This window comes from Oxyura jamaicensis, chromosome 2 (assembly GCF_011077185.1).
Source record: "Oxyura jamaicensis isolate SHBP4307 breed ruddy duck chromosome 2, BPBGC_Ojam_1.0, whole genome shotgun sequence".
Classification (NCBI taxonomy): domain Eukaryota; kingdom Metazoa; phylum Chordata; class Aves; order Anseriformes; family Anatidae; genus Oxyura; species Oxyura jamaicensis.
In genome coordinates this window covers 47227597-47238880 of record NC_048894.1, presented here as the reverse complement: position 1 = coordinate 47238880, position 11284 = coordinate 47227597, and the positions used below count along the sequence as shown (strand labels likewise).

General features: G+C 43.4%; 1 protein-coding gene across 1 annotated transcript; it reads right to left on the bottom strand.

Moving 5' to 3' along the window:
- Window positions 1–74: 74 nt before the first annotated feature.
- LRRC14B (leucine rich repeat containing 14B) lies at window positions 75–10094 on the bottom strand. Its single transcript, XM_035319637.1, has 2 exons — window positions 9124–10094; window positions 75–1402 (listed from the first exon to the last, which is right to left on the bottom strand). Exons 1-2 carry the CDS (start codon window positions 10026–10028, stop codon window positions 757–759), a joined length of 1551 nt encoding a protein of 516 aa, XP_035175528.1. The 5' UTR covers window positions 10029–10094; the 3' UTR covers window positions 75–756.
- Window positions 10095–11284: the final 1190 nt, after the last annotated feature.

The window sequence follows — 11284 nt, the reverse complement described above, 5'->3', positions numbered from 1 at the left end:
CCCTTCCCTTCCCTTCCCTTCCCTTCCCTTCCCTTCCCTTCCCTTCCTTCCATCAACTAGAAGATAAACAAGTCTCCAGTTTGGATTCTGATAGAGTTGACTGGCTTTCAGCAGATGTCTCAAATCAGATGATAATAGATAAGATTTGCTAGTATCTTTCTCTTTGGCCCGTTTGCAGAGTTACAAGTGAGAAGCTGAGTAGACTATGACACTTGCCTACTACCCAGGGATTCCTCCTCTTTTATAGTACGTTCCCTAGATGTGTTTTTGTGGCCCTACTGCTGCATTCTGACACTCCATTAGCCACTTTACCCACATTCTAATATAATTTGTGGAGGGATCGGGGATGCTGTGTACAGTCACTCAAATACCTTTCTTGCACAGGGGCTTGCCAAATAAATGTCACTCTTCTTTTCTGTTGGGCTGTAAGCCTCATTGCAAAATCCAGAGAAAACTGTAAAAGTCAGCCAAGCTTAGACACCTCTTGTTTTACTAAGAAATAAACTGTTTAAGTGCTTTTGTGTAAAAAGATAAGCTATTAAAGATCTCTTCTTTTGAGACAAAGCAGTATTTATGTAATTGGTATGAAATAGCATAATTAAAATACCTCAGATGAGCAGAAGGTATTAAAACAGAAGTAAATTCAGTCCAGAAATTAAAGAAAACTCAAAACCAATCAATTAAGTCCACATTTCCAGTAAAGACTAAACTAGCTTCTGATTCGGCAGGACATCTGATCACCACTATGTTACACCTTTAACTCATTTTGCTAAGAGAAGCAGTGAACTTTTCTAAAGTCTCCTTAAAGGACATAATCAAATAGGCTCCCAATTCTTCATTTGTCTCCTGAACAGCTGCATCATAACTGCCGAAGATTGGAGTTGAAGCTTTCACATCCTCCCGATTTCCTTGGAGTAAAATGAGATTAAGCTCCTCTGCTATTCTTTCATATTTTTGGTGATCAAATCTGCAGAGACTAGCATCATCAATTGGGTAGCTGATGCCAATAGGGTAGCAGTCCATTGGAACTGGAAACTCCACATTTTTCAGCATTGGCAATTCACAGAGAAATGTGAAAAGGTGTTTAAGTGCTTCAGATGACAGTGGGTTTCCAAGAAATTTAAAATCCTGTAGCTTATGACAAGGGCTTAAGCCTAAAATCAGCATGTTGACATGACTATCTTGGATATTACAGTCCTCCAAGATAAGACTCCTAAGCACTGAAGAGGAATGGCCAAGAAGTTTAAAGAATGTTGATGGGTAAAGGTCGGGTATATCATGCCCACTCAGGTCCAGGGCTTCCAAGTGATAAGAATGGAAGCTGTTGGCTAAATAGGCCATATCATCATGGTTCAATGAGCAGTTAGAAACATCCAGCATCTTCAGTGGAGTTTTTAGTGGGCTGCAAAATTAAAAAAAAAAAAAAAAAAAAAAAAAGTTTTATTCCGTAAGACATTGAAAACTACATTCACAAATTTTCACACAACTATCCACATTATGAATGCAGCCATATGCCACATTCATTATTTTATTAGTCTCTTTTGAGAAACAGAAGCATGTTCCAATGATGAAAAGTATATTTTGCTCCTGCAATCAGTTTTGTAAATTATCTCCTACCTTACATGACTCATAGAATGCCTTGGGTTGGAATGGAACTTAAAGAGCTCCACCCCCCCTGCCATGGGCAGTGTGCCAACCACTAGATCACATTGCCCAGTTGGTTGACTCCAACTGTTTTGATTTAGAGGGTATTAATTTGGTAACATACTATGTGTATATTATGTAAACAGTTATATGCTGTGAGGTTCCATTACTTGCTGAATTAGTACCAGATCACTACTACCATGAAAGCATTGGTGGCTTCTTCTTTTAGAATGATGTTACCATTCAAGAGGTTTGTATCACATCCATTAAGGAAGGATTCATTCCAAGATGAAAGCCAATCAGAATTCTACCAAAATATCACATTTTATTTCTAGTTTTGTTTCTACTGTATGTTTTCAAATGCCCAAGAGGGTGTCACCGCCATTTTGCAGCCACTCGCCGAGGCAATCAGCTCCGGGGCAGACTCGTTCTGCAGCAGAGCGGGGGATCGAGGCAGGCAGGGATTTTTTTTTTTTTTCCCGCATCGAGGCCACTTGAGGCAGCCTAGGGAGCCGCCAGGACCTGGCAGCCCTCATGAGGGAAGCTGACGAGGCACGGATGGAACCAGCATTGCCCACTCCCCGGCCGTTCAAAGGCAGCCCCTAGGGAGCGCGGCGACCAGGACGGGCAAACAGGGCATGGTGTGTCAGTTAGGGCAGTGCATGCAGGCAGGGAGCACTTAGACGGGGCAGAGCTTTCCCCCGGCTCAGGAGAACAGCTCATCTACCGTCTGTCTACCTATAGCTAAACCGACATGGCCTGCACTAGGCAGAACGCTCTTTCTAGAAAGTCTGTGGTGACCCAGACTACGTGCCCACTCAAAAATGCGCCAGTTCGGGTCTCTGGACGCAGGGAGCGCCTGAGCCTGTTGCTGCCATCTGAGGGTGGCAGAGATACTGTGTGTTTGTGAGGTGTGAGCAGGTGGATGACCTGGTCAGCCTGGTGGCAGAGCTCAAGGAGGAGGTGGAGAGGATAAAGGGCTATCAGAGAGTGTGAGAGGGAGATAGACTGGTGGAGCAATTCCATGCAAGGCCTGAAAGAAAGGCACCATCGTGATAGACCCCAAGCAGTGGTGGACCCTCTCCTGTTGCTGTCGGGCAGAGGGGGGGGACCTAGGAGATGGAGAGGAATGGAAACAAGTCCCTGCTCGGCATCGCAGGGAACCCACCTCCCCACTGTCCCCGCCTTCCCAGGTGCCCTTAAACAGCAGGTTTGAGGCCTTGGAGCTTGACAGACTGGTGGATGAGGATGAGGTGGAAAGTCCACCCAGGAGAATGCCTAGGGCAAGGAAGTCAACTCCACGCCTCAAGACTGCTTCCATTAAGAAAGAAAGAAGGGTAATTGTTTTAGGTGACACCCTTCTCAGGGGAACAGAGGGCCCTGTATGTTGGCCTCACCCTACCCGTAGGGAAGTCTGCTGCCTCCTTGGGGCCAGGGTCAGGGACATTGCCAGAAACCTTCCTAACCTGGTTCGCCCCTCTAATTACTTTCCTCTGTTGATAATCCAGGCTGGCAGCGATGAAATTGCTGAGAGAAGCCTGAAGGCTATCAAATGGGACTTTAGGGGACTGGGACGATTAGTAGATGGAGTGGGAGTACAGGTGATATTTTCCTCCACCCCTACAGTGGCAGGGAGGGGTACAGAGAGGACATGGAAAGCCCACCTGATAAACACATGGCTCAGAGGCTGGTGCCAACACAGATTTTTTTTTATTTTTTTTTTATTTTTTTTTTTTTGGACCACGGGGGGCTTTACTCAGCACCTGATACCAGGCAATAACTGCAGATGGGTCCCGCCTATCTCAAAGGGGAAAACGGATACTAGCCCAGGAGCTGGCAGGGCTCATTGAGAGGGCTTTAAACTGGGTAAGAAGGGAGACGGAGGTGAAATACGTCCCGTTAGAGGTGTGCCAGTGGGAACAATGTCAGGGTTGGGAGAGAAGGCAATAGTCCAGCTGAAGTGCATCTACACTAATGCAAGCAGCATGGGCAACAAACAAGAGGAGCTGGAAGAAGGCAAGCTATGACTTGGTTGCCATCCCTGAAAAGTGGTGGGACCACTCCCATGACTGGAGTGCTGCAATGACTGGCTATAGGCTCTTCAGAAGGGACAGGTAGCACAGAAGGGGTGGTGGTGTGGCTGTCTATATTAGAGAGTGTTTGATATTGTGGAATTCGAGGCTGGGAATGAAAACTTCGAGTCCCTATGGGTTAGGATCAGCAGGAAGGCCAACAAGGCAAGGTGGGGGTCTGTTTTAAACCGCCTAACTAGGATGAGGAGACGGATGAGGAGTTCTACAGGCAGCTGGCAAAAGTTGTGAAATCATCAGCTTTTGTCCTGGTGGGGGACTTCAGCTTCCCAGACTTATCCTGGACATGCAATACAGCTCAGAGGAAGAAGTGTAGAAGGTTTCTGGAGAGCGTGGAAGATAGCTTCCTGACGCAGCTGGTTAGTGAGCCTACCAGGGGAGGTGCCCCGCTGGACCTTCTGTTCACACATAGAGAATGACTGGTGGGAGATGTGGTGATTGGGAGCTGTCTTGGGCAGAGTGACCACGAAATGGTTGAGTTCTCTATTCTTGGCAAAGACAGGAGGGGTATCAGTAAAACTGCTGTCTTGGACTTCTGGAGGGCAGACTGAGCTGTTCAGGGCACTGGTTGGCATAGTCCCTTGGGAGGCAGTTCTTAAGGAGTACAGGAAGGCATGGAAAGAAGGAAATTCAAGAAGGAAATTTTAATGGCTCAGGAGCGGTCTGTCCCCACGTGCCCAAAGACAAGCCAGCGCAGTATAAGATTGGCCTGGCTGAACAGAGAGTTGTGGCTAGACCTTAAGAAAAAAAAAGAGGGTTTATGACCTTTGGAAAAGAGGGCGGGCCACTCGGGAGGACTATAAGGATGTTGTAAGGCTGTGCAGGGACAAAATTAGAAAGGCCAAAGCTCATCTGGAGCTCAATCTGGCTACTGCTGTTAAAGATAACAGAAAATGTTTTTATAAATACATAAACACGAAAAGGAGGACTAAGGACAATCTCCATCCTTTACTGGATGCAGGGAGAAACTTAGTGACAAGAGATGAGGAGAAGGCTGAGGTGCTTAATGCCTTCTTTGCCTCAGTCTTTAGTGGCAAGACCAGTTGTTCTCTGGATACGCAGTGCCCTGAGCTGGTGAAGGGAAATGGGGAGCAGAATGTGGCCCTCGTAATCCACAAGGAAATGGTTGGTGACCTGCTACAGCACTTGGATGTACGTAAGTCGATGGGGCCAGATGGGATCCACCTAAGGGTACTGAGGGAACTGACTTCGAGGTTAGGATGCTGAGTACCCCAAGGATAACTGGTCTGACTAGTAAAGGCATTGAGAATCTCAGACTTTTCCTTACTCTCAGTAGTCATGTTTCCTGCTGCATCCAGTAAAGGATGGAGACTCTCCTTGGCCTTTCTCTTACTGTTAAGATATCTGTAAAAACCTTTTTGGTAACTTTTACCACAGTGGTAAGGTTGAGCTCACGGTGGACTTTAGCCTTTCTGTTTTTTTTTTTTTTTTTTTTTTTTTCTTTTTTTTCTCTTCATATGCTAGCAAGCTCCTTGTACTCTTCTCAAGTTGTCTGTCCTTTCTTCCATAGGAGGTAAACCCTTTTTTTCTCCTGGAGTCTCAGCAAAAGTTCCCTGTTCAGCCATGCTGCTCTTCTTCCCCATCGGCTCATCTTACAGCACATGGGGACAGCCTCCTCCTGCACCTTGAAGACTCCCATCTTGAGGAATGTCCAAACTGCTTGGACCCCTCTGCACTTCAGAAGTGACTTCCAAGAGACCATCCCTGCAAGTGTCCTGAACAGTTCAAAGTCTGCCCTTGGGAAGTCCAAGGCAGCAGTTAACAAGATAATATTAATAAGATGTCAATAAGATACTGGATTGAAGTCGGTTTAACATAAAAGAAATATGTTGAACATAAAAGAAATATGTTGAGCATAAAAGAGATAAACTATAATAATTCTACTAAAGCTTTTCAAAAATTGGTAGTGCTGCAAGTAAAGAAGTCATCCATTCCCTGCTTTGAAGAAGTTTGTATGAGCATCATTCCTGACAGGTGCTTGTCTATCTTATTCTTAAAGACCGTCGGTGATGGAGAACTTTCTATGGCTTTCTCAGCTTTTGTTGTTGCAGCTAAACTCATTAATTCTCACCATATTTACCATTTCTTTCACATTTATGCATACTTTCTTCTTCTGTGACAACTGTCTATAACATATTTAAGTTTAAAAAATGCCACACGATCATTTTTTTCCATCCTCCAATATTCCCTTATTCAATGTAAACAACGCTAATTGTTTCAAACTTGCTCATAGGCTATGCTTTCTCTTGTTCTTGCTTACTGTTCTCTTCTAAAATCTTTTCAACAAGCAATCAAACTTTTTTAAAAAAATGATTTATAAAGTTACTGTTTTTATTCATTTCACAGTAGCAAAAACTCATTTCCTTCTGAAAACAAATGATGTCGATGTATCAGTTCATCAAGAATTGATATTTGTTTCTATTTAATATTTGTTTCTGGAAATACCTGCAAAGCACTAATGACATTGATATCTAAAGGCAAATATTTTTTTTCTGGAGGCCCCAAATGACATTTTCAAACTCAGGTTAATTTTCAGTCTGCTGCCAGTGATGTTGCAGTGCCTTGGATGCAAAAAAAATTAAGTCACTGAGACTGGTGGACATATCATATCCTCCTCTGGAGATACACAGGAGAGAGGATAGGAGATGAAGCAAGAAGAGAACTGAAGGTGTATAACAACTCAATTTCACAGCAGCTTTCTGCCATCAGACTTACTGGTCCTCTGTCCACTAGGATTGTAATACAGAACCGGCAGCTATTTTATTCTGAGAAAAAATTTACAAGAAAAGTTATTTCGATTAAAATAAAAACATGAGTAGAAAATTGGGATTGTTTTAAGTCTATTTTTCTTTTCTCTCTAAATGGAAAAACAAACAAACAAACAAACAAAACAAACAGAAGCTAACATGTTACCAAAACAAAACAAACCTGAAACTTTTTTAAATGTCTCACCATTTCCCCCAAACTGTGTCTTTGTTATTAATCTCTGTGATAAACACCTGACTGGAGTAAAAGAGAAGCAACAGACACAAACACTTCTCCCAAATCTGTATCCAGGGTATGCATATGATTAAAGACATAACGAAAATAGGCAAAAGACTATTTATATTTTTAAAAAATCCTGAGAGATAATTTTGGTAAATCATGAAAGCCATACTTAAAACAGGAAAAAAAAAAAATACATACCTGAAATCTGGTTTTAAATGTTATTCTTCCCATCTGTCCCCATCTCCCCCATTAAGAACCTCAAACTTTTCCTTATCCTCAGTAGTCATGTTCTTCCCTGCATTCAGTAAAGGATGTAGATTCACTTTGGACCTCCTCTTACCATTATTATATTTGTAAAAACATTTGTTGTTATTCTTAACCATAGTGGCCAGGTTGAGCTCGTGCTGATTTTTTCTCTGCACATTCTGGCAACTTCCTCTCCCCTAGTTGTCTGTACCTTATTCCACTGGATATAAACTTTCTTTTTCCTCTGGAAACTCAGCAAAAGTTCCCTGTTCAGCCATGCTGGTTTTCTTCCCCACTGGCTCATCTTACGACACGCAGGAATAGTCTGCTCCTGCACCTTGAAGACTTCCTTCTTGAGGAGCATCCAGCCTTCCTGGATGCCTTTGCCCTTCAGAACTGACTTCCAAGGGACCCTCCCTACCAACATCCTGAACAGTTAAAAGTCTGCCCTCCAGAAGTCCAAGGTAGCAGTTTTACTGACCTGTCTCCTGATTTCACCAGGAATAGAAAACTCAACCATTTTGTGGTCACTCTGCCCAAGACAGCTCCCAACCACCACATCTCTCACCAGTCTTTCTCTGTGAACAGGTCTAGTGGGGCACCCTCTCTGGTATGTTCACTAACCAGCTGAGTAACGAAGCTGTTTTCCACACACTCCAGGAACCTCCTATGGCCTCCTTAGGGCCATATTTTATTTCCAGCTTATGTCTGGGAAGTTGAAGTTCCCCATGAGAACAAGTGCTGGCGACTGTGCAACTTCTGTCAGCTGTTTGTATCCTCATCTATCTCTTCATCCTGGTTTGGCAGTCTATAACAGACCCCCACCAGAGGATGTCTGCCTTGTTGGCAATCCTCCTGATCCTTGTCCATAGGGACTCCACCTTATCATTCTCAGTCCTGAGCTTAGCAACATCAAAACAGTCGCTAATATAGAGAGCCTCGCCACTGCCCCTCCATTGTTGCCTGTCCTTTCTGAAGAGTGCATAGCCATCCATTGCAGTGCTCTAGTCGTGTGAGTGGTCCCACCATCTTTCAGTGATGGCAACTGAGTCACAGTTTGCCTGCTAGATAATGGCTTCCAGCTCCTCATGTTTATTGCCCTTGCTGTGCGCATTGGCGTAAACACACTTCAGTTGCACCATTGCCCTCACCCCCGACCCTGGCATTGCTCCTCCAGGCTCATCTCTCTTGAGCCTCATTTCATCCCCATCCCCCTTCATACCTAGTTTAAAGCCTTCTCAACAAGCTCCTGGGCTAGTATCTGTTTCCCTATTTGAGACAGGTGGGAACCAGCTGCACGTATCAGGCCAGGTGCTAAGTAAACATACCCATGGTCAAAAAAAAAATAAAAAAATAAAAATAAAAATTCCTGTGATGGCACCAGCCTCCCAGCCATGTATTTATCAGCTGGGCTTTCCAGGTCCTCTCAGTATCCCTCTCTGCCACTGAAGGGATAAAGGAAAACACCACTCCATCCAGTAACTGCCTCAATCCCCTGAAGTCCCTTTTGATAGCCTTCAGGCTTCTCTCAGCAATTTCATTGCTGCCAGCCTGAATTATTGGTAAGAGATAATAATCAGAGAAGCGAACCAGATGAGAAATGTCCTTAACCTGGGCCCCAGGGAGGCAGCAGACTTCCCTAGAGGTAGAGTCTTGCTGACATATGGGGCCCTCTGTTCCCCTCAGAAGGGAGTCGCCTACTACTATTACCCTTCTTTCCTTCTTGGTGGAGGAAGTCTCAAGGCATGGGGTCAACTTCATTGCCCTAGACAACTTCCTGGGTGGACCTTCCCTGATGTCCTCACCTAACCATCCCTTAAGCTTCAGAGCTTAATGGGGCAAACCAAAGATGTCCTGGTGTACTCCTGTCTTACGTTGGCAGCCAAGAGAATATTCTCATACTCATTAGATGGGTTCTGAAAGACTAATAAGAAAGACAGTTTTTCTACATGCATTAGACAATATACTGACTTCCACTTCTCCCCCCAAAACACTCTTCCCTAGCTTCCTGATGCTCTTTCTCGCAAGCACCTTGAGAAACCCGTAACTGCCTTATTCTACAAGGTTCTCAAATTGCTGATGGCACTAATGACTGTTCTTTACATTTTGGCTGAAAGCAGGATGACCAAGTTACCTGAGCAATTTCTGTATTCTTCCTGTGAGTATAGAAAATGCCAGACTCAGCTCAGTCAGTTGTGTCATTTCACCCATCTTTTCTCCAATGGTAGTAAGCATCAGTTCATCTGTAGCTGTGTGTCTCTGCACATTAAATGTTCGTGCTGGCAAGGTCAAGGACATCAGTAGAGGGAAGTGGATACTGTTGAAGAGTATTTCCAAGTGTTCCATTTCCAGGCGGACGTTGTGAACTACTTCCAGTTTGCGCAACAAAGAGGGGTCAGTGAGCTTTACGATATAGAAGAATTTCTGCAAAGCCAAGTTGTCAGCTCTGAATGCCACACAGCAGATCTTCAGTGGACAATAACACTTCTGCAACAGGGCCTGCACTACCAGCTCATAGTTGCGTTCTGTAACAAACAAGTCAACTAGTACATCAATACTGATTTCAAAGGTACATGGCTTGCATTGCATTTGTTGCAGGTGAACCAGCAGTTCTAAACAAAGCTTAGAGAGCAGTTCTGTCCTAGCCCACCTCCCCATTGGCTTCTTACAGTCACAAAACTGAACTTCAACATCTTTTATACCTGTCAGGTCCACTACTTTCAACCTTTTCACACAGGGAGAAGGATGATGCAGGACATAGTCTCTCAGCCCTGTAAGACAGCTTTCCAAGCACACTGAGCAGGTTCTGTGGCTCAGGTCTTCCTGGTAGTCCATAGTAGTTCCCAGAAGTTTTCCCATGTTAAAGTCGACAAGCGGCCAGTTCTTTACCAAGTCATGAATCACTTCCCCTTGCTCTAATAAATAGCTTGCTTTAAAAAGAAGAGGAAAAAGATTATGGGCAACACTGCTGAGACTCTTCCTTGCAAACTCTGCATTTGACACGAATGCTTCAGCACTAAGGAATCGGAGAGACTTCATTGTTGCTTTCGGCTTCTTGCCGTTATGAAGGGTGACTTCAGTGTTAAAGATCCTAGTTGCTTATCACCTTCTATTTTTAACTGCAGCTGGTGTTTGCTACTTAGGGAAGCCTTGTTGGGAAGATAAAATGAACAGTCACATGCTGATCCTCTGCTTTCTATTTTGGAGCTATTACACTGGTTCTGCAGCAGTTAACTTCTATGAGATCTTTATTCTGAGAGCGTTAATTTACTGAAACCACATATTTATAACAAAGCTAACTCAACTAAGCATAGACCACTGCCCAGCCATAACAGTAAATCAGGACAGCACACATACGTGAGAATATTTTTATATTTTTCCTATGACATACAAAAAAGCATTCAGGGTTCCAACATAAATACATAACGTGATCGTTATTCCACTTTCTTTCATGAAAGATGTTATGCTAAGATGAATAAAACCACAGTATCCTGGGGATTCACATACTGACTTCAAGGTGGAAGATTTCTCAGAATTAGCATAGAGAGGTTCTTTTTCAAAACTGTAGCCATAAGGAAAGACTGAGGTGCTAGTCATTGAGCTACAAAACAGCCCTCCCTTTTGCCCGTCCTACTCAGCAAAGAATAGTTAAATATAGTGGCTCCAGTGGAAAATACAAGAGGCTTTAGAAGAGCTCAAAGCCTTGGTGACCAGGACACTTCCCTTTGATGAGAGAATGAGAGTTAAGTGCAAGACAAGATGAACAAGACAGAGCACAAATTTAAAACTTTCTCAGTTTCCCGGTAAGCACTCTATTGCTGTTACTTTCTGCAACTGATGGTCTTTTCTTTCCTATTTTCTGAGAAATTATTTCATTGGAATACAGAATGGGAAAATATTTTAAATCTGTTATCTGTTGATAATAGCAGGGATGAGTTTTCTTTCTTTCAACCTGACACATGCCTGCCAGGCTAAGAAATATTGGGTAATTCCCTTATGTTGTCTTTTGCTGGGCAAGCAGTGAGACAGGGAATGAACATAGCATGAAGTTATTTGGAACATATATATGTAAAGAGAGATAGTATATACTTTACATATATATATATATATTTTGCCTTACATTTGGGTTTTGGGGTTGTGTGTTTGTGTTTTGCTTTTTTTTTTCTCCTTATATTTGTGATTTCAGTATCTGTGGGCTTATCTGTCTTCTATTACCTTTTGACTGAACTTTGGGTTCAAGCAAATCCTGTAAATATCTTTATTTTTTACTTGGACAATTAGAAAAACCCTCAAAA